We start from the raw sequence: 24,077 nt of genomic DNA, 5'->3' as shown, positions 1-24,077 counted from the left end.
ATAAAAAAATTCCGCGGGAGTTTTTTCCCATTGAATTTGAATAGGAAAAATGAGAAAAGGGTAAAAACTCCCGGGGGACAAATAATAAAATAATTATCTATAAATTCAAACAGTTTTAACGCTCTCCTGAAAAATTAGATAAATACCACTTAAGTTGTTTTGTCAAAAGTCCACAGAATATACCCCCATATTCATAATCATGAATTAGGTTTTTGATAACAGACTTAGGTTTTCGGCCCTCAGTAACCTATCTAGTTGTCATCTATGCCTTTGACACTCATGTTGATGGATAGAATAAAAACATAATTTTCTTTGGGATATAAAAAAATACTTAATAAACTACAGTAACTTGCCTACGTATATCAAAAGTATACGTTTCATACAAAGAACACAATTTTTTTTTGTAAACTTGTGTTATCTTTATAACCTTTCAACCGGCTAAAATAAACGTCTTTCACAAAATAATGGTGTCATATAAACAAACCAAAATTTGTTGTTTTCAAGGAGTGGCCGGTCATGGCCGCATTTTTTGTTTTTGTTTTTATAATGACGCGATCTAATGCAAATTTTACTTACTGCATTAATCGATTTTTTCCAAGAATGATAACTTGAACATACATATATTATAATATAATTACATTTTAACCCAAATAAAAAAGCATTTTTTTATATAAGGAATAAAATATCAATAGTTTATTTATTTTTATTAAGTGAATTAGAAGCAGGCTTAAGTACCAAATAATTGTTTAAAAACCAGACAGTTGTTGTTTGCATATTTGTTGTCTATATGATTAAATTTAAAATAAGAATTACACAGCAGTTGTTGGAAAAAAACATATATGTTTAGGGAGGGAAGAATATTAAACATTTTAAAACAAATAATAATACTCAATTATATAAGAATAATAATAATAATAAGAAACATAAATAGCAAGTACCTAAATACATATGTATACATATAATAAAAATAAGAAAGAAATAGATAAATAATAACTTAATAATGATTTAATATCATATTAAATTAAACATTTAAACAGGACTTAGAACTAGTAGAACATTTTAAATATAGAGATTTACGCAGAGAGCTGAATACATATTTGTTTGTTTGTTTCCTTATTTGTTTTTTGTTGTTATAATAAAATGTTAAAATTTGGTTTGAAGTTAAAGACGCACAAAGAAATTAAACAAAATATAAATATTTGTATATAAATGCGTTTTTTTGTTGTTGTTGTTGTTTGTTATCTTTTACGGTTACGAATAATTCAAAATATTTATTTCTGCATTGTTGACTGTTTTGTTGTTGTTGTTGTTATTATTTTAAATAAGGTGAGACTATTTTGAAGCTTTACCAGAAACCACCCGACGAATGTCCACCAGGTGGTACTCGAGTTTTGGCAGCATTGTTAGCATCATTATTGCCACCACCAGTACCATTTGAAGTATTGGATTTGGTATCGGATTTCTCACCTTTGTTGGCAGTAGTGTCATCTTTTTTGTGGCATACTTCTTCGCGTAGTTTCTCTACAGCTACGTTGGCATCAGTGGAACCCATACAAGCATTCAAATTGGAAGAGTTTTGTTGATTGTATTTGGGTCGTGGTGCATTCACACTGACCTCAGGTTCGGCGAAAATATTTGAATGGCCACCGCCTGGAGGTTTCAAGACACGACTGGAAGGACGGGTACTGCTGGTCAAGCCAATTTTCAATTCGGTAGTAGTCATTTTTTTATTATTTTTTTTTTTTTTAGCAGAGAACTGAAAGTAATCCAAAAAAAAAAGGTAATTTTAGATTTTGTTTTATATTTAAAAAAGTATGCTGATATAATTAGTAATATTTTATTTAATGGAAGGGAAAAAAGAACGTAGTTTTAAAATTGCACACACCCTATTCTTTGTGTTAACTTTTAACAAATGACTTCACTGTTTTATATTTTTGTATATTTTCTATTTTTTTACAATATGCGCGAATACAACAATAACAAAAAATACACTAAAGTCAAATAATAGATGAAATTACAACGGAACAAAGACAAATATACATACTTAGATTTGTATGTATATATGTATATTAGTCTGTATATTCCCAGCTGTTCTGGGTGGACTGTCCCGAACTAGTTATTTTACCCATCATTTAGTTACAGAAATATCTACGTGACTAGTCATTTTTAACTTGTTCGTAACCCTACACCGAATACAAATAGACTGTGTAATAGCTGGTTCGAAATAGTCAACGCATTGGATTCAAATACCGCTTACATAGTCAGTAACCCTATTAGATGGCTAACTGTTTACTTGATTAGCTACATAACTAGTGTTTTCAACATGTACCGGTGCTAAGCAGAAGCTAATTGAGTTAAAAAGACATCTCCTAGACAGCCCAATAACCGGTTGCTTGTAAACAAACCTTCCTCCGAATACTCTCCCATATACAAAAAAGAAGCAGCCCAATTATGAATAAAAAATTCCGCAGGAGTTAGTTCCCTGAGACTTCTTTCCCATTGAATTTGAATAGGAAAAATGAGAAAAGGGAAAAAAACTCCCGAGGAATTTTTATTCATAATTGGACTCAAGGACTTATTCATAATTAATTTTTATATATGTATATCAAAGGTTTATAAAACAGATTTTGTATGGAAATTTTGTTTCATAAATTTAAAATTTGATTATGAATATGGGGAATTATGTTTAAAGTGTCTACACTCTAGATTACCTAGAGGCAATAAGGTTACAATTGACTTTATTCTATAGTACTTGGGATGTAAGTATACTTAAGAAAAAACAAGTAAGAGAGCTATATTCGGCTGTGCCGAATCTTATATACCCTTCACCAAATTATAATTAAAAATATTTTTATTTAAACAAAATTAATTTTTTTTTTAAATTGTTTTTAAAATTTTTTTAAAAACAAATTTTATTTCCAAATTGTTTTTTAATTTTTTTAAAAAAAAGTTTTTTCCAATTTTTTTAAATTTTAAAAAAAAGAATTTATGACAAAAAAAATTTTTGATGAAAAAAAAATTCGGGTTGAAAAATATTTTCCCGATTTTGACCCATTGTATGTCGAACTTACTATAGCCCTATATACATCGTTGCAATGGACCTTGAAATATCCATTTGTCTATATTAATGACTTAGTTATCTAGATACAGATAAAAAATACGCCTAAAATCGAGGTTTTCCCGGTTTTATCCTTATATCTCAGCCATTTATAGGCCGAATTTGTCAATTTTAAATAGCAACCGAGGCGGAAGAATTCCCAATATATTGATGTATGAATCATGTATGTAAGTTATCGGAAAGTTGATTTTAACATACAGGCGGACATGGATATATCGACTTCGCTATCTATAACGATCCAGAATATATATTTTATTTATTTATTTCAATTAAAGTAATATAACAAGCCTAATATATATAATATATCCGTTGTGGGGTTGCAAATGAAAAATGTAGAAATTACAAACGGAATGACTACCTTATATATACCCTTGCACTCATGGCGAAGATTATATTAACTTTAATGGAAATTCTTGGTAGTGATGTGGCAAATTTTTGCAACCAAAGCATAATTTATGCGTCGATTATGGATGGAAATAGAACTTCAGTTAACTCTCATTTCTATTGTCAAATTGGAAACCAGAAATTTGTGGCTGAAGTTCGGTTCCCATCCATAATCGACCCATAAATTATGCTTTGGTTGCAAAAATTTGCGACATCACTACCAAGAATTTCCATTAAAGTTAATATACCCCTGTTGCAAAAGTTGCAAGTCGCTGCATCAGTGATGCATTGACGAACGCAATCAGAATTATATCAACAAAGTTAGTACAAAACAAGTTTCGTACAAAAAGTTCAGTACAAAACAAACGTTTGAAGTGACTACACTCTAGATTACTTAGAGACACTTAAGTGACAATTGACTTCACATTAGATTTCCTGGGATGTATTAAATAACCAATTGACTTATCTCTGTACTACAAACAGTCAAATGACCCAAAATATATAACTTAAAGTCAGCCAGTAATCCGACCTTAATGAAAATGACTGTCTCTAAGGGCTACCATTGACTACCAGTAAAACTGCTGGGTTTTGTACGGATGTCTGTCTGTATGTCTCTGGTCTGTACGTTTTTATGGAAAAAAGTACATCAAAAAACGACAAGTACAATAACAACATGACTGCCAAACGAAAATAAAACAAAAACAACAACAACATCAATATGAAATGAACTACGGCCAGAACTTTCACAACTTTTATTATTTTTATACGAATTTTCTTTTGTCTTTCTCTCTTTTCTCTTTTTTTTTCTGTGCTGTTGAATTTTCTGTGGTTACTTACTGACAGTCATTTTATTTATATTATATTTTTGCATTGTTTATGAGGAAAATAATAATATTAATAAAAAAAAACCTATTTTAGGAGAAATTGAATTTAACACACCGTTAAAATGTAAAGCAAAAGAGAACTGCTATCGATAACTGTAATGATAATCATTGGAGATGTTTGTTTTTATGTGGGGAAATTCTAATCACTAATTTAAGTAAATTTATTGTTGAAAAACATGTTTTTAACACAAAATTAACAAAACATTAAAATAAAGCCAAGTAAAATTATATGTACCTACATAGTTGCTGTTGAAAACTTTGCCATAAATACATTTGAATTTGCATTTTATTTTGGTTACCCTTAAATGTTTGTTTACCTTCAGTTTTATCTTTAGTTGATATCAATACAATGACCTCTTTACACAAAATCACTAATTAAAGTGATTTTGTTTTGCCATATTTATGAGTTTATTTAAAAATCTGTTTATCTCTAACCAATCACAGAGATATGGTAAAATTAAACTGAGTAGGTTCTAAACGACATATGGCTCATTTGCAGCAAATGAGTCAAAATTTATAAAGATTTTCAAAAATTAAAATTTAAAATTATAAATATGTATATTTTCACCTAAAATGCAAAAGAACGTATCACCAAAAAAATTTAAATTTATATTCTGGACATTATAGATAGAGGAGTCGATATAGTCCGTCCGTATGTATGTTAAAATCAACTTTCCTTAGCCTCCAAATAACTTACATACATGGTAATTCTCCCGACTTGGTTGCTATTTAAAATCGAGACAATCGGCCACAAATGGCTATGAAATAAGGAAAAAACCAGGACAACCTCGATTTTTTACCTATTTTTGATCTATATCTCGATTACTAAGTCATTAATATAGACCATATGGATATCCAATTATAGATATTTCAAAGACCTTTGTATATAAGGCAATAGTAAGTCAGACCAACAATGGGTCAAAATCAGGAAAAAAATTTTAACCCGATTTTTTTTTCCAAAAAAAAATTTTTGTATAACATTTTTTCACAAATTAATTAAATTTTTTTTTTAAAAAAATTAAAAAGAAAAATTTGAGAAAATAATTTTAAGAAAAATTTTCCCATAAAATTTTTTTCGCTAATAAATAAAAAAAAATTTTAAAAATATTTTTTTTCAATATTTATATTTTTTATAAAAAATTAAAAGTATGCCCTTCATGAAAGAGAGGGATATGAAGAAAAGAAAGAAAGAAGAAGAAAGGTAGGATAGTGTCTTATAGATAGCAAAAGGAGAAACAAAAAGAAAAATCCAAATCTGCATAAAGAGGAAAAATTTGTTACGGATTTGAAGTCACTGTAGAATATCATTAAAATATCCCTGATAAAACCTAGTATGTTACTCAATTTACAACCAGCAATACCAAGTCCATTTAGAAATCTGTTACCTAGCCATTTAAATCTATGAATCTGTAGTCTCCGGCAATTGCACATAATGTACTCTACTGTCTCCTACTCCTTTACATCCCCACACACACCTACAAAAATCTCGTGTGCCATTATCCCATTTACCAATGAAAGTCCCAATTGAGCAGTGACCGGTTATCACTCCTACTAGAATTCTGAGAGTACACCTATCCAACCCAATTACAGTTTGAGTACCTTTGCATCCAGTTTTGACCAAAAGGCCTTGTACACAAAATCCTTTCTCAGGTTTTATTGTTTTACTATGTAATATTGTTATTTTGGCCATTATTATGGCTTTATATTACTGAATTGTGATAATAAATGAAATGAAATCCTACTATTCCAGGATTGGTTGGTGGAGTCACGGAATCTTTCAAATATTAGTCTATAGTAGTGACAAAATCGGAGGTCTTACTTCCCGTTCCCTAGTACCATGATCTAGATCAGAGCCATGTCTGGCAAGTTCTTCTGCTACCTCATTTCCCTGTATATTACAGTGCCCTGGTACCCAACACAATCTGATTGAGTAGTGTACCAATAACTATTCAAGCGCTCTCCTGCAGTTTTCCACTAAGCTAGAATGTAGTAAGTGTCATTTGAAAGCCTTAAGTGCCGCCTGACTGTCCACATAGTCACTACAGAACAGTGACGTGTGCCTTTATTAACTCTCTGGCTTTCCAGATTGCGAAGATCTCTGATGGAAGACGCTACACTCGTCAGAGAGTCTATATGACCGTTTAATATCTGTGTCGATCATATAAACCCCGGCCCCTGTACCAGAGTCCATCCTGGATCCATCAGTAATAACTGCACCTTCATCGAATGGTGTCACTAACGAGGATTCAAATAGCCTATCTAAGTTCCTTACCGCCACACTCTTAACATAATTCTCAATGTGTAGAAAGTTTTAGATTATATCCAATGCCGCAAGTTGGGCCAGCTAATGATACGTTAAGCTGAATTCACCCATGAGTTTCTGAAACATTTTTTGTTCGGAACAATTTTTTTTATATGTAGTTTGACGTTCTATTTTTGAGAGAGACTTCAAACTACATATAAAAAAAATTGTTCCGAACAAAAAATGTTTCAGAAACTCATGGGTGAATTCAGCTTTATGCTAGGTATACACGTTACGATAAGTCGTACGATAAATCGTATAAGTATGAAATTAGTAACGTGTATCATGTTGTCGTACTAACGAAGTATGAAAATCAAAAATTTTTGATTTTTGTGATATTTTTATTACTTGTCATTTTTTTCAAAGGAAATAGTACGATTTGTAGTAACGTCTATCACAAAATCGTACTTCAACTCATACTACGATTAGTACGAAAAATAGTATCGTGTATACCCAGCATTAGAAAACAAAACAACAACAAAATATTTTTTTTTTATAATACATTTCTAGTTTCATTACCCCAAGTTGTCTGAGCAAAAGCACTAACAATTTTATCATAACAAAGCAATAATACTAACCCCCTGTCTATACTTGACAAATATTTATCATAACAATAAATGACATTTGTTGTCAAGACAAAGTTGTCTTAGCAAAAGCACTAACAATTTTGTCACAACGAAGCAATAATACTAATAAATGGGGACTATACCTGATAATTTTTTATCTTGACAACCATTTTGACGTTTATCATGATAAAAATTTGTCAAGTATAGACAGGGGGTAATAAACGGAGACTATACCTGATAATTTTTTATCTTGACAACCATTTTGACGTTTATCATGATAAAAATTATGAGGTATAACCAGGTGGTTATAATCCAGATTTAAAAATTTGTTTTCAATATCTCAAGCAGTTTCCTATAAAATGGAAACGTTTTTTTTGGTTCTACTGTAAACTGAAAGTGATGTTACGTTATCGTGTTTTGCATTTTAGGTGACGATATACATATTATATATAATAATAATAATATAATATTCATTACAGGGCTACAAATTAATATTGAGGGAAGTTCAAATGAATTGTTAAATCACCCTTCATAAAATATCCATAATTATTTATAGTTTTTTAATCACCCTTCAAAATAAACGTATGTATATGTAATTATTTATGGGTTTTTAATGGTAATAAGTTATCTGGAAGATTCATGGTATTTAATGTAAACAGATAGGATGCCATTAAATATACATTATAAGGTTCAAATTAATATTGTGGGAAGTGCAAATCAATTGACAAATCAATCTTCACAAAATTTCTATACTTAGTAATTTATTTAGCTGAAATTGTACATTTGAACAGACTTTTAAAAGTAAATGATGCAAGGGATTTGATGAGTTCATTTTTTTTCTACTATTTTCAACGAAACAACAATTTTACAACCTTTTAACCAATAGCTATGTATTGGCATTTCTACTTTGTATGTATAATTTCCAAGTAATGGTCTTTTTGTTTTAGTAAATATAAAATGACTGCATCCAAACAACTGAAAAAAATAGGGGGCATAATTAACGATAAAATCTCCTCACTATTTTGTTCACATAGAATGAGTAAATAGCACATACCATAGAGATAGACACATAGAGCCGAAACTAGAAAAAAAAATTCAAACAAAAAATAACACATGAGTGTTATTACGTTTTTGAAAACTGAGTTAGGTCTTTGACAAAGGAGTTTCCTATCTATGTGTATTTATCTGTGGCCATAGATAAGAAGAACATACAACAACACAAAATATCATTGCGCTATTGCATATGCCTCGCTTTCCTTTATTTCCACCACAACACTCTATGACAATTTTGCAAAAACAACAATGTATAATATAGAGATGGTGATGGACTCTACAGTGGAAGAAAAAAAACCGTGACGTCAGATTTTAAGAGATGACACAAAGTCTAGCCAAAAACAATATAACAAATTACTTTTTTTAGCTTTTATTTCCCAAATCTTTAATATTTCTAAATAAATGTAACTTTATTTGCAAGGACTTAACAACTAAATAAATAAATAGGAAAATATTGTGCAACAAATAGAAAATCTAAAACATTTTTTTGCATTTTTATCGCTATTTCAGTTTGCTGGCTGAGCAACCGCAATTATTTTTAGAATTTAGTAATTAGGCATAAAAAAAGATGCTGACTAAATATTGTTTCCAATTTAGAAATAACAAGTTATTTAATTATGGCGAAAAATACTTTTTTTTAAAAAAAAAAAAACTTAAATAGCCGTTAAGTACATCGAATTAAAGCGGGTTAAAACTAGTTTTAAGCTGCTATGCTTGTTTATTGCCAAAATGATGAAAGTGATTTTATTTTTGTCGGTCAATGCAAACATTTTTAACAAACGACCTACTTTTATTGATTTTTCCGAAAGGCGTTTTACTTAAATAAACAAAGAATTACAAACTTACGATTTTATTTCAGTTTAATATAAATTCCTTTTATTTTTTAGTCCTTTGTTGGCTTGTTTTCCTTTTAATAAACCTTTTTGTTTCACCACTTATTCAACACAACAAACACCTTTTGTCCGCAAAAACAAAAACTAGAATGATAAACTTGTTTTTGCAAAGCAAAAATTGTAATTCTGTTGCGTGCGTTTTCCGCCAAAAAAAAGCGCTGCTGCAGAAAATGTTCTTCAAACTTGTCAGTTCACACACAACAAAAAATGCGAATTTTTTATTTTTTTCTTCAGTTGTTTGGATGTTTGAACTGTCAATTCTCTTGTGTTTGTTGTGGCGAAAAATACGCAAAAAGAAGTAAATGCTACTTTGACAGTACAACTATATTTTAACAATAACAAAGTACCTGTTGTTTTTGTACATGTTGTAGTTCTGTCATCACCTTGTATAAATTCGCCATGGTGTATGAATAAGGTTTGAAGCAGGGATGTACATACTACTTTAGCCATACTACTTAAGTCATTAATATAGACCAAGGCGTTAATACGCCTTGATATAGACAATACGGATATATAATGAGAAATATTTCAACGACGTATATAAGACCATAGTAAGTTGGACCTACAATGGGCCAAAATCGGAAACAAATATTTTTACCCTAATTTTTTTTCGCTAGATATTAAAAAAATTTGAAAAAACCAAAAAAAATTCAAAAAACCATTCGAAATTTTTTTTTTCAATAAATGAAAAAAAAAACATCTTTGGAAAAAAAAAATTGCATACCTAAAAATATTTAAAATTTTTATTTTGATTCGACACAGCCGAATATAGCTCTCTTTCTTGTTTGTGTATTAAGCTGAATTCACCCATGAGTTTCTAAAACATTTTTTGTTCGGAACAATTTTTTTTTATATGTAGTTTGAAGTCTCTCTCAAAAATAGAACGTCAAACTACATATACAAAAAAATTGTTCCGAACAAAAAATGTTTCAGAAACTCATGGGTGAATTCAGCTTTAGAGTGGTTCTGCAATTTAAATAAAAATGCGACTTTTCATAAATTACCAAAAGTTGAAAGTTCGAAAAGTCCACTTTTTAAAAAAAAGAGATGGAAAAGTTGATACGTTCATAAGGTATTATTTTCTTCCATTCTCCATCCCTGCTTCAAACCTTATTCATACATCAAGGCGAATTTATTGAAGTTGAAGACAGAACCACAACAAATACAATATGCTAAGATAATTGTACTGTCAAAGTTGCATGTAGTTGTTTTTGCGTTTAGGTTTGTTGCATTTTTTGCCACAACCAACACACGAGAATTGACAGTTCAAACATCTAAACAAGTGAAGAAAAAAAATGAATTCGCCTTTTGTGTTGTATGTGAAGTGACAAGTTTGAAGAACATTTTCTGTCGCACGCAACACATTGTAGTTTTCTGACATTATGTTTTGCTCCACTCGTTCGTACATAGTCGTATTTTTTGTTTGGAAATTTTCCAAGATTTGAACGCAGCGTAAAAAATACCTGCTTGTCAAGCAACCATTCAAGCATCCAAGGAGGTAAATTCCTATAAATGCTTAAAAATTACTGAATGGTATATAATTCGCTACAGCCGAATATAGCACTCTTACTTGTTTTATTGTAGAGTTGATACCTTCTGATGTCATAGTTTTGAGATAATATGTATTTAATATTCAAATTTTAATCAGGTTAAATTGTGAGTGATAAAGTTTAGGCAAGTGCTTGGCTTATTTTAGATTGATGCAGTTCCGAAACATTTCTAAAATGGCCGCTACATTATTCATTTATTTCACAAGTTTTCGAAAATATATTTTTTTAAGATTAAATTTGCTAGCATTGTGAATCCATCTTTATAAAAGCAACATTATATTAACTTTTCCATTCCTGTTCGTTTGTTTTCCTTTTTTAGTACAGTAGGAAGTGTTTGGAAGTATAAAGGACGTTGTGTTACCGTTATAAAACAGCTTCTAATTCCCGTAAACTAAACTTTTTTAATTCGGGGATCTTTGCATTATATAGTGGTGTAGTGGTGGAACAATCAATTGAATATTGGTCCATCATCACTCCTTTCAGCGGTGGAAGCATGCTGCACTTCACCATCGGCTCCATCATCACCAAATCTTTCGATGGCTCCTAAATCAAGCTCCTATAAAAGAGCGTTGCACACCACAAAAAAATAGCTTTGTATCATTTTCTACTTAAATTTCTATAAAAAATATATCAAAAGCTAATTTAAATTATATTTTTTTTACCACCACAATTGCAAATTTGTATCAGTCCCCAACAAATTTTTATCCCCACGCATTTTAATTCGGTCATGAGAGGGTAATTCCTTATGCATTAAACACATTGAAGACAGCAGGCTTCACGACTTCACGAACACAAATGCTGCTGGCTGAAGTTGCAGCCGTGCGGCAGCCGGTGAATTCTTTTAAAGACGACAGCTTCAAAGTAAACAGCTGATTTATAATTCAGTGATGTCACTTTAATTTTTTATTTTAATAAAAAATAACCGTACAAAATTCCAAAGTAATTAAACGTTAAACAATTATTTTGAGTAAATATATATATGTGGTAATAATTTATGTACCTGTTATTAATTCATTTCAATATGGTTATCAGAAACTTCTCTTAATTAAGTAAAAAAAAATATATTTTTTTAAGCACTAATTTGATTTACATTTTTTATTATATTAGCAACACTATTTCTGTTTTGAAGTTGACAAAAATAGAAATTAGCCTAATTGGGCAGCAGCAGCAAACGAAGTCGTGTCGTCGTGAAGTTGTGCTGTCGTCAAAAGAATCGTCTTCATATAAACGTGTGTATTCTATTTTTGACAGATTGAAGTCGGAAGCCTGCTGTCTTCAATGTGTTTAATGCATTACAATCAAATTTTTTCAAGTAACCGGTAACTCTGTTAGGAAGTGTCATGAAAATTATTTTTCAGTCATCAGTTCTAATAAGAATTTTTGTAGCTGCTGATTGATAAAAAGAAAAATATTTTGCTTTTTTCAGCATAATTTCTGCTAAACAAACGAAAAATAAATAATTAAAATAACTAATAATTAAGTGAATTACTATTAATAAACTAAAATGAATTTATTAAAGAAATATGCAAGTAAAAGTAATGCTGGTAATTATCTAAGGAAAAAACATATTAAAGATTTAGTACCAATAAAATGGTAGACAAGTGTGTGTGTTGTTGGTGCAGTGATTTTTTATGTTTGAATGAAAAATAAAAAAAAATATTAAGAAAATTTGTGAAGAATAAAGAAAAATAGTGATTTTGCCAGCAAAGAGCAATCAATCATAGGGCTTAACTTAAACTACATTAATAAATATAAAATAATGTAAGAAAAAAATATTGAAAATAAGCAAAAATCGGTAGAAAAAACATTTTATACTGTCTGCGTTATTTTTTTTTGTATTGTGAAGATATTTTTAGTCTTGTGTTAATCCATTCCACTTTTCAGTGGTTCTTATTACCGTTAGTGTTTTATTACTTATTTAAATTTTTTTTTAATTACAACTTTTTATATTACCTATTGGAAACGTTAAAAGTCTTATAAGGTAAGTTATTTTTTAGTTCCATCATACTACGTTAATAATTATGTAGTTTGCATTTAGTACTTTGTATTAAATGCTCAAAGTATTAATAATTTCCTTTTCATTTTACACCGCAGTTCGTGAGTCAGCCAGTAGTCTGTGTGAATTTTTTTACGAAATTATCTTTTATTATTATTTTGTAAATTATCAACTCTTGTGTTCGTTTGTTGAGTATTTTTCTTGTTTGTTTCTTTATTATTTTCATTGTTTAGCTTTTTCTTCTCCTTCATTTGATATTTTTGTTTTTGCTACACTTTGTTTACTATTTTTAGTACATAATTTCTTATATTCATATGTATGTACTTTGTTTTTGTTTGATTTTGTTTTGTTTACATTTATTTGTTTGTACTTTTGCAGAACTGTAAATGTTAGAAATCTTTGTTCATTGCAATTCGCCGATTTTAAGTGATTTTTTTATTTAAAAGCTTTTTTCAAGTTTTATAAAAAATATCGATAGAAAATATTTAGGATCATAGGGATTTCTCATGTATTCGTACGTAAATAAATGGAATTACATTAGCTTTTTAGTGGAATTTCTTTGGAGTCATTTTATTTTTCTATTTTCCATATAAAAAAATTGTTATTTGTTGCTAGATATTTTTTTAGTGTTTTTAAGTATTTAGGTTAAAAAAATACAAAAGAAAACGGATATACTTCTTAATATTGGCAAAACAATGGAAACTTTTAAGCTTCTGCAAGAAAGATACTAAAACAAAATGAATATGTAAGGAAACGATGAAAAATAATTTGTTACCGTTATTTTAATAATTTCATTTTGTTATTTTTATAAATAATCAAGATTTACAAAAATTTTAAGTCACCGAAGTTAAAATTAAACTGGTTTTGGTTGCTATTGAATAGCGAAAAACATTTTATTTAAAAAACAAACCGTATTCCTCGTCTACAATTTGGCAAAGAATATTTAAATTGATTAAGACAGAAATGGAATAATGTTCTCTTTTCGGATGAATCCAAATACAATTAAGAGGCAGTGATGGAAGAACATTTTTAAGACGGCTCGCATCCCACTAAGCGACCAAATAGGTATTTAAGGAAAATATCTAATCTTTCTTTTGAGAGGAAAAAAGATCCCATTATTAAAAAAAGTTCAAAAAAGTTATTGATTTCGAAAAAAAATTAAAAAAAAAATTTTTTTAAATTTTTTTTCGAAAGTTTGAAGATATAAACAGCTATCTAAACTATTTGGGACACATTTTGCTAAGAACAATAGGTAATAAGTTATATGGAGGAGAAAAAAACACCTGCTTTGCCAAAATCTCAAATTTTGACCCCCCTCTAACTCAGAGAGTTTTCGACCGATCTTGTTGAAAAAGTGTGTCTGAATTACTATCCAATAGAACTAACCTTGGTCCATCATCCCGATCGGAAGACACCGATTTTAAAATTCGGTTCACTTGACATGAAATCCCCCATAAGTTTGTCATTCCGTTTGTAATTTCTACATTTTTCTTTTGCGACCCCACAAAGTATATATATTCTGGATCAGTGTACATAGCGGAGTCGTTGTAGTCATGTCCGTCTGTATGTTAAAATTTTCTTTTCGTATCCCTAAAATAATCCGACTCGGTTGCTATTTAAAATCGAGACACTCGGACCACAAACGGCTGAGATATAAGGATAAAACCAGTTCAACCTCGATTTTTTACCTATTTTTTTATCTATATCTTTAATATTGACAATACGGATATCCAATAAAAGATATTTCAAAGACCTTTGTAATGATGTTTATAAGGCCAAAGTAAGTCGGACATACAATGTGTCAAAATATTTGTTAATCCGAATTTTTTTCAACGAAAAAAAATTTTTGTTTAAACATTTATTTTTTTTAGAAATTAAAAAAAAATTGGGTAAAAAAAATTAAAAATGAAATTTAAAAAAAATTGTTTCGCTATTAAATTAAAAAATTTTGAACATTTTTTTTTTAAATTTTTATTTGGTGAAGGCTATATAATATTCGGCACAGCCGAATATAATATAATATAATTATCTTTATATTAAATGTTATCACTATATGTACTTTAGTATATTATTATTTTATATTTAAAAACCGCAAGCAATTTTCGAAAGGCAAACAAATTTAATCAGGTTAGAATGCTATATTTGTACAATATAAATTTATTCGAAGTATTGGCCATTGTTTGGATACTCTGTTCTGAGATGAAGAGTATGGCTTAGCGTTATCATGATGAAATATTAAGGATTCATGTCTGGCCTCATATTCTATTGCGTTCGGTACAGGTTCCCTGTGATGGTCTGTTGTTTACACTATAACGTTCAATAATTAAGGGAGAATAAATAACAGATATGTACCCTTCAAAATGGCATATCAAAAGATACGCCATGTATTGTAAATCCCTCAGTTTTAAATGATACACGAAATTAATATTGTAAAAGTAACAAATAGAACGACAAACTTATAAATACCATTCTCAACCTTTTCCAATTAGAACAATTGATACCTTAATAAATAATAACAATTTCTTGACACTCAATTACAGAATAGATAAAAAATTCGCAACATAAATAATGGAAAGAAATCAAAATGATGTGAATCAGTCACAAAATCCCTCAACAACAACTCATCTCAATAGCGAACAACTTCAACAGCAGCAACAAACACAACAACAGCATACGCATCATCATGAAATGAATGAAGTGGAACTAGAGGTTCAACAACATTTAAATGAAGAGGTCGAAGCGGCCAACTATGAAACTGTATACGTTATAGAAGTAAATTCTTAATTTTTTAAAACCATAAATTCCTAAAATGTTATTTGTTTTCTTAAAACAGGATGTTGGCTCAGATGTATCCGCTAGTCGAGCACATTTTGTGCCACTGACGGCTGAATATACAACAGATTCAACAAATGCCAGTACATCGCAGGCCACAGTCACAACATCAACAGAGCCACAGCCTCAACAGCTGAGTCGTCACTATTATCCGCGTCATCATTATCATCATCATCACCACCATCATCATCAGCATCAACCGTATCAGCGGCAATATGCTTGCAGTTCTTCGCCATCGGCCTTTGTGGCTGAATATGAAGCGGATAATGGTGACTATCAGCGACCACAACGTCCGTATGGCGGTCATGTGCATCATCATCAAATGGCTTTAACATGTCGGCCACATTATCATCATATAGCGCAGCAACAACAGCATCAGCAGCCTCCGCCGCAGCAGTCACAACAACAACAACAGCAACAACATCCCCATCTTCATCAAAGAGAACAAATTGCGAGACCAATAGCTCCACTAGTACGTTTAGCTGAACGTTCATTTAATAGCCCCCTGGCGGTGGAATTTAGCCAAGGTCATCATCCTCATCATGGTCCGCATCCACATGCACACCCTCATCCTCATCCTCAGCACCATCATCATCAATATAATCCCGAGGAGTATGCTGGTTTTTATATGGTCCCTTTACAACAGGCCACACAATCGTGCAATTGTAGTTCTACTAGCAATGCAACTACTCCGCCGAGAACGTGTGAATCTTGTATTTGTCCAACTACTGCCAGCGAACAACAGCAACAACAACAGACTGAAAGATCAATGACTGCAGAAATTCATCCCACCTCCAGCACAAATATCATTTTTAATACTCAAGCCGCCGCCACCAACACCGAAAGGGAAAGGGAAAGAGACAGGGATGAAGCCAGACGACATTATGATGAGGTGGCTGCCTCAGCATATTCTGCCCAGCTGAATGAAGATACCACTAATCTCCACCTCCGGGATGAAGATGAGGTGGCCTCTACTACCTCTAACTCTATGAATACTTTGCCTACCGAAGAGCTGGAATCATGTAGAGGTTCACCATTTTCGCTAGTAATGCCAGCACCGCCAAATAATCATGATGAAGTGTCCTCTGCTTCAGAAGCTGAACATGTACAATTTGCCCACACGCGTACCACAAACACCACCACTACCACGTCTGCGGCTGCCATGAAGAAGCACAAGTCCACTACCACAAATGTGGTGGGATCATCGCCCACCTCAACCTCGTCTTCGTCACAGGTTTCTTCAAATCATGCCGGCAGTGGTGCCGCTAGTGATGTTGGTAGTGGTGTTAGTGCAGAGGCAGCAGCTGGCTCTTCGAGCTCCCGATCATCTAGCTCCAGGAACAATTATGTGGTAGATTTAGTAGAGTCTACCACATCTAGTAATTCTTTTAGACGTCTAAGCGATGACCAACCTTCCACTTCGCATCGATTACGTTTACGAGATGCCGAGTACAATGGCCGCTATTGGCAAAATTTCGATGAGGAAACTTACGATCAACCCACAGTGGCTTGGAATTTACACAAATCTTCAGCTTCCACCCAACATTCAGAGACAAGTCAAACCAATGCGAACAACGGCGAGGAGAGCACTTCGAGTTCGCCTACATTAAATCGTTTTCATTTGCGTTACACTCGTACAGAAGACCGAAATCGAGGAGTCGAAGAAGAGGAGGAACCAAGATCTTCGAAAGTTCAACGACTTAATACAAATCATTCGGGCGCAGTACACAACGATAATGCGCCCGTAATGCCGCCAGCATTACAACGCGATCATCAAACCACTATTAATTCGAATGGTTCATATGTTATCACGTATGCGGGACATCAATCGCCTCCTCCTCCACCTCCCCCCTTGCCGCATCGCAGAAGAAGACTAGAAACCATAACCTCATCTGATCAAGCCCAAAATTTTGTTATGTCTGATCACTCCCAAGATCAGCTACAAACAGTGAGTGAGGTAAATGTACAGCCCTCTACGTCTCGGGGAAGAACTGGTGGAGGTGTGGTAACGAATAACAAAACGAAATGTACTGAAATAAATATTAAACCGCCAGTGGTACTGACTGCTCCGGATCTGCAATTAGATTGGCTCTCAGATGCTACCACCACTACAACAGATGGCGAAGATGATGAAGTGGTATTTGTGCATTCCAGCCGTGAACCCATACTCTCCATAGACTTAACAGCCGACGATGAATCAGCATTATCTTTAGAAATGTCCTCAATCATCGAACAGGCTACTTCGTCTACAACAAATCACCATCATAATCACGGTCATCATAATGCTATACCAACAGCCCAACCAACAGAACATCCGTTACCACCAACTGCATTACCAAATCCTCGACTAACACCTACGCAAGTAGGCGATGACTGGTATGGGGTGGAATCTCTATTCATTCCTCCCTCTGTGGTTCTATCGCCCAACAATGATTCTTATAGTCTTGCACAGGGACCTTCCTCTTCCACTCTACCAGCCAGCGAGCCACAAAGAGCCCACCAGTCTACCTCGGGTTATCCCGTGTTTCCATTTCATGCAACTGAAGGCTCAACCCCAATAAATTCCCGTCTTTGGCCAGATCCCTGTATAGACTGCTTCATGCCTGAACAAAACAACGAAAGCGGCGAAAGGGCTGTCGGTAGCAGACAACCAAATCCAAATGCAGCTATAAGTTCTTCTGCTGAACCCTCAGCTTCTGGCAATCTGGCCATGGCACCACATTGCCACAGTACAACATCGAATACGGGTTTGGCACGTTTGCGTTCGGTGTGGCGTTCGTATTTAACCGAAATTCCACCCTCTTCAGCAGCCATACCCAATCCTATGGTACCCTCAACTCTGCCGCCCATACCCAACTCACCGCCACCCATATTTATAGTAAATCCCTATGCTGTAACGGAACACAATCCTACACACTACAACAATACGGCCAGTATGCCACCAGTACCCTCTCTCGGTTTAGTGGGAGTAATAAATCCAAATACTAATGTTCCACCACCTACACCTCTCTATTTATCGCATACTCTGCAAAGTGATCAAAATCCCCGGCAAATGAATCCTCCGCCCACACATTTGTCTATGTCGCCTGGCTCTACCACACCGAACGCCAATCAATATCATGCTCATCCCATGTATCATCACTCGCATGCACACTCGACTACACGTCCCCATGACAATCACAACATTATAACACACAATCATCATGGCCACACGCATGGCATGCCACACAACCACGGTCTGCCACATACACACACTCATACATTCCGTACGGCTTCGGGTGGACATGGACCACCACCACCACCCTATTTGGTTCATCAGAATCTATGGTTAAGGCAACACAATGTCCAGGAGATACACCGACGTCATATGACGCCAACGCCCATCGACTTGTCATCGAATCCTTTGAATTTAACCAGTAGCTTTCGTACAAGATTCCAACAATTGCCCAATGTTTGTTCTTGTGTTCACGGTCGCAATGGGCCGGTATCAAGTTTGGATCCTGTAAGTCTTCATTCTAATATCCTGAATTTTTACCATCAAATAATATGTATGTTCTCGCATTGCAGGCCTATTACCCCTATGATTCCCGACCTCAGCCACAAAATCGCCGATGCCCGGTGTTACGCAGACCTGCCGTTCACCATCATATGTTCCATCATTATTCGCCAGTACATGTGGAAATTGATTTATCTACACCACGCATTGTTATTGGTTCATCTATACGCCCACCAAGAGGAGCAACTTTGGTATAGCTTTTTTCTCTTTTTTTTTATTTGCATTTTATAGGTTTTCTAAATGTTTTTTCTCTCTCAATATTTGGGGTTTTTTGTTATTTTTTTCTTTTTTAAATTCATGGGTTTAGGAAATTATTGAACGCAACACGTTGCCTCACAAATATCGACGCGTTAGACGTCCCAGCGAAACGGATGAGGATGCTGAGAAATGTGCCATATGTTTATCGCTGTTTGAAATTGAAAATGATGTGAGGTAAGTTAATATGAAGATGATATTTTAATATGATTTATAGAGAATCTAGGGAAATTAAAATGAAGCTTATAGTTAAGTTATTTTGATGAATTTGCAAGAGTTGGAAACCAAATGTAGAGAATGAAAATAAAAAAAACATAAAATCACTAGAGGAAATCATTATTCTACCGCAGTATATTTGTAATAATATCAAATATGGTATATATTTTTGTTACAAAGCCTGAAATCTATATTATTTGGGAGAGTTTTAAAATATTACATGGCCAGCTGTTTACTTATGTTACCAGTGTGTTTTCGCAACGGGTCTTGCAAACCGTTACATTTTTGCTAGACTCGCTACGGTTACTAGGTTTGCAAGGGTAGTTAGTGTACTTTGTAAAGTGAATTCCTCTACTGTTTATATTATTTGTTGGCGTTATGTCCAAAATGTTTATATTGAGGGGCATGTTTTGAGTTAAATCTAGACATCCAGTCATGATCATTAAATTATAATACGAGGGTGGGTCAATAAGTCCGCGTCTTTTTTAATTTCCCCGCTCTTAACTGAAAGAGCAACATTTCTACTGTTAACACCAAAACGTTCTGGACGCCCAATTGAGGTCTCTACACACGAAACAATTGAAAAAAATCACGATATGGAGATTGAAATTGCGAGAGATTGTGGAAGCCATAGGAATCTCACATGGCTCAGTGGTTACAATTTTGAATGATCACTTGGGTATGAGAAAGCTTTCCGCAAGATGGCTGCCGCGTTTGCTCACAATCGGGTGTACAAAAGGGAACACACATGTGAAGTTTGAAAATTGCCCGGCTCTTAACTGAAAGAGCAAACTTTGTTCCTGTTAATAGGAATTTGTCAGTTGACTCCTGTCAAAATTTGAACAAACTGCCTCATTTAGTTTGGGTTTGACATCCATTGATAGCAGACTACCTCGTGACTTGAGGAAAACAATCATCACTCAAAAGCTCAAAAGCATAAAAGCTAAACTTGATAAATACTATGGGAAGTCTGCACCATCAATTTAAATGGTAAAAAATTGATTTACTGAATTTCGTTGTGGCCGTACAAGCACGGAAGCTGCCAAACGATCTGGACGCCAAATTGAGGTCTCTACACCAGAAACAATTGAGATTGAAAGTGCGAGAGAATATGGAAGTGTCATGGGCATCTCACATTGCTCAGTGGTTTCAAGAAAGCTTTCCGCAAGATGGCTGCCGCGTTTGCTCACAATCGGGTCTACAAAAGGTAACACACATGTTCAGTTTCCATGGAAAATTCCATGAATTAGGCTACGAAATGCGAGGGAGTATTTCTTGTTGCCAAACCTGAATTGGAGAAACGTTGGACAAAGTGCATAGAGCTCAAAAGAGACTATATTGAAAAATAAAATATTTTTTATTCCAAAAGCTGTGTTTCATTCAAAAAGTTACGGACTTTAAAAATCTTGGATGTAATATGAGCACTTTAGACAAGTTTCCTGAAAATCTTGGATCGTATAGCAAAGAACAAGTAGAACGTTTCCATAAAGATTTAAAAGTGATGGAAGATGATATCAAGGTCGCTGGAATGAACATATGATGGCACATTACTGTGGGAGTATCTTAAGAATCTCCATCGTAGAAAATCTAAAAAAGAAGCTTCTAACATGTAAAATAATTTAATAAAATGTTGTATATATTGGGGAAATAAAGTATACAGTTAGATTTAGGGTATAGAATATATTACTTAAAATCAGTTTTAGCTTTGGCGGCACCAAAATCATTGTAGACCTGTATAATAGTTTTGATAAAATAAATCGAAACACAAACGAAGAAATAGGATCGTTTTAAAAATGTAACATACCCGAAGTTCCATATGTTGGGGACCCATGTGGTCCAAATTCAAAATTTAAACTCGACATCACTTTCTCTTTGCGCATGTGAAATCGGACCATTTAGAAATTAGAGATTTATTTCCCTATTTTTATACCCTGTCATTCCGTTTGTAATTTCTACATTTTTCATTTGCGACCCCACAAAGTATATATATTTTGGATCGTTATAGATAGCGAAGTCGATATAGCCATGTCCGTCTGTATGTTGAAATCAACTTTCCGTAGCCCCCAAATAACTTACATACATGATTCAGACATCAATATATCGGGAATTCTTCCGGCACGGTTGCTATTTAAAATCGACAAAATCGGTCCATAAATGAATGAGATATAAGGAAAAAACAAGGAACCCTCGATTTTTGGAATATTTTTTATATATATCTGGATTGCTAAGTCATTAGGACAGTATGGATATCTAATGGTAGATATTTAAAAGTCCATTGCAACGATGTATATTAGGCTATAGTAAGTTGGACCTACAATGGGTACAAATCGGGAAAATATTTTTTAACCCCATTTTTTTTTTCACCAAAAATTTTTTTTGTCATTATTTTGTTTCAATAAATTTAAAAAAAAAATAAAAATTAAAAAAAAAATTTGGAAAAAACTTTTTTAAAAAAATTAAAAAAAACAAATTCGAAAATAAAAAAAAAATGTTAAAAAAAAATTATATTTACTTAAAAATTTTATTTTAAAGTATAATTTGGTGAAGATTAAACACTCTTACTTGTTATACCCTTCACCTTCCTGAGAAGGGTATATATAAGTTTGTAATTTCTACATTTTTCATTTCCGACCCTATAAAGTATATATATTCTGGATCCTTATAGATAGCGGAGTCGATTAAGCCATGTCCGTCTGTCTGTCTGTTGAAATCAATTTTCTGAAGACCCCAGATATCTTCGGGATCCAAATCTTCAATAATTCTGTCAGACATGCTTTCGAGAAGTTTGCTATTTAAAATCAGCAATATCGGTCCATAAATAAAGGAGATATGAGCAAAAAACCGGGACAACCTCGATTTTTGACCTATTTTTGATCTATATCTGGATTACTAAGTCATTAATATAGACAATATGGATATCTAATGATAGATATTTCAAAGTCCATTGCAACGATGTAGATTAGGCTATAGTAAGTTGGACCTACAATGGGTCAAAATCGGGAAAAATATTTTTTAACCCGAATTTTTTTTTTATTAAAAAATTTTTTTTGTCATACATTTTTTTTCCAAAAAAAAAAATTTCGAAAAAACTTTTTAAAAAAAAAAAATTAAAAAACAATTTCAAAAAAAAAAAATTTGAAAAAAATTAAATTTTGTTTACCTAAAAATATTTAAAAATATTTATTTTAAAGTATAATTTGGTGAAGGGTATATAAGATTCGGCACAGCCGAATATAGCTCTCTTACTTATTTTTCTATACCACTGTGTGTCATCAAATTGGAATGTTGGCCAAGAAAAGTGGTCTGGCAGACAACAGTGCATGGGTTGGGCGGTATCGCCGTTTTTGGTTTGGTTGAAATGTTAAAAAAAAATATAAGAAGAGATAGGCAAGATTTATATAAGTATATTATAGCCTATCCCCCTTATTCATAATAAATTTAAATTTTATAAAAGGTCCATACAAAATTTGTTTTATAAACCTGTAATAAATTTTAAATATTAAAGTATTTGAAACAAGAACAAGAAATTTAAGAATATCGTTTGTTGTTTTTTTTAAAAAGAGCATATCAAAAATCATACATACAGTTTTTACTGCAACGTTTACAAATATTTCATGTTTTCTTTTCCGTTTTGTGTAGACGCTTACCTTGCATGCATTTATTCCATACCGACTGTGTGGACCAATGGCTGGTGACCAATAAGCACTGTCCCATTTGTCGTGTCGACATTGAGACCCACTTAAATAAAGACGCTATTATAGCAACATCGAGTGGTAATGCTGAAAATGGCACAAATAGTGGTTGGTGGCAACCTACGGCTGATTGTTAAACAGGGTTTGTGTCTAATACAAAAAAAAAAGAAAAAAAATAATTCAAATTAAACATAACAACATATTAGTGTTCCTTAACAAACAAAAAAACAAAACAAAAATTATATTTCTATTTAACAGAAAGTAAACAAAGTTATAAGCATAATGCATAATAATTAGTAAATATTAATAAGTGTTTATACATACAATAATATATTTATATAAATTAAATTAAATGAAGAAAGAAAACAAATTAAGAAAAAACAAATCGTTCATATATTACAATTTTATGCTAGAAATTCATCTTATACTTATAAAGTAAAATAAATAGGAAACCATAGACAATTACACATGGAGAGGAAACTTGGAAAAAACTCAAAATAATCACACATACGAGTGTTGTTTTTGTTTTCACTTAGTTTTTTTTTAATAATAAATTCTTATCACTTAGATTTTTTAGAACTAAGTTAGGTCTTTGATAGTAGAGTTTCCTATCTATGTGTATTTATCTATGTAGAATACACATTTCTTTATTTTCTGTTTAAAATTTTGATTTAATATTGATTTTTAATTTAAAGAAAACTCAAATGTTTTTTTTTAACACAAATCTTTTGTTAAATTAATTCAATTTGAGCTTAATTCACTAAAATCTTAATTCGACTT

The 24,077-nt window shown here is 32.4% G+C and overlaps 2 protein-coding genes across 3 annotated transcripts; one reads left to right on the top strand and one right to left on the bottom strand.

Annotated features, from left to right (window-relative positions):
- Nucleotides 1–619: 619 nt before the first annotated feature.
- LOC135956406 (uncharacterized) lies at nucleotides 620–9,280 on the bottom strand. 2 transcript variants are annotated; one of them, XM_065506894.1, is made up of 2 exons: nucleotides 9,154–9,280; nucleotides 620–1,756 (listed from the first exon to the last, which is right to left on the bottom strand). In XM_065506894.1, the coding sequence occupies exon 2, from the start codon at nucleotides 1,721–1,723 to the stop codon at nucleotides 1,346–1,348; it is 378 nt and encodes a 125-aa protein (XP_065362966.1). In that variant the 5' UTR covers nucleotides 1,724–1,756; nucleotides 9,154–9,280; the 3' UTR covers nucleotides 620–1,345. The 2 variants fall into 2 exon arrangements, with proteins under 2 accessions (XP_065362966.1, XP_065362974.1); XM_065506902.1 differs by lacking the exon at nucleotides 9,154–9,280 and adding an exon at nucleotides 1,886–2,014.
- A 6,006-nt stretch (nucleotides 9,281–15,286) lies between these two features.
- Nucleotides 15,287–23,670, top strand: LOC135956393 (mucin-5AC-like). Its single transcript, XM_065506866.1, has 5 exons — nucleotides 15,287–15,518; nucleotides 15,580–19,080; nucleotides 19,146–19,325; nucleotides 19,442–19,566; nucleotides 23,245–23,670. Exons 1-5 carry the CDS (start codon nucleotides 15,315–15,317, stop codon nucleotides 23,432–23,434), a joined length of 4,200 nt encoding a protein of 1,399 aa, XP_065362938.1. The 5' UTR covers nucleotides 15,287–15,314; the 3' UTR covers nucleotides 23,435–23,670.
- Nucleotides 23,671–24,077: the final 407 nt, after the last annotated feature.

This window comes from Calliphora vicina, chromosome 1 (assembly GCF_958450345.1).
Source record: "Calliphora vicina chromosome 1, idCalVici1.1, whole genome shotgun sequence".
NCBI classification, from domain to species: Eukaryota; Metazoa; Arthropoda; class Insecta; order Diptera; family Calliphoridae; genus Calliphora; species Calliphora vicina.
The sequence above is the reverse complement of the archived record's forward strand: the minus strand, read 5'-3'. Positions and strand labels throughout refer to the sequence as shown.

Coding starts and splice junctions, on each gene's coding strand:
- LOC135956406 (XM_065506894.1), bottom strand. CDS start 1,723: ATGACTACTACCGAATTGAAAATTGGCTTGACCAGCAGTACCCGTCCT.
- LOC135956393 (XM_065506866.1), top strand. CDS start 15,315: ATGGAAAGAAATCAAAATGATGTGAATCAGTCACAAAATCCCTCAACA. Junction 15,519..15,579: donor AAACTGTATACGTTATAGAA/GTAAATTCTTAA, acceptor TTCTTAAAACAG/GATGTTGGCTCAGATGTATC. Junction 19,567..23,244: donor GAAATTGAAAATGATGTGAG/GTAAGTTAATAT, acceptor CGTTTTGTGTAG/ACGCTTACCTTGCATGCATT.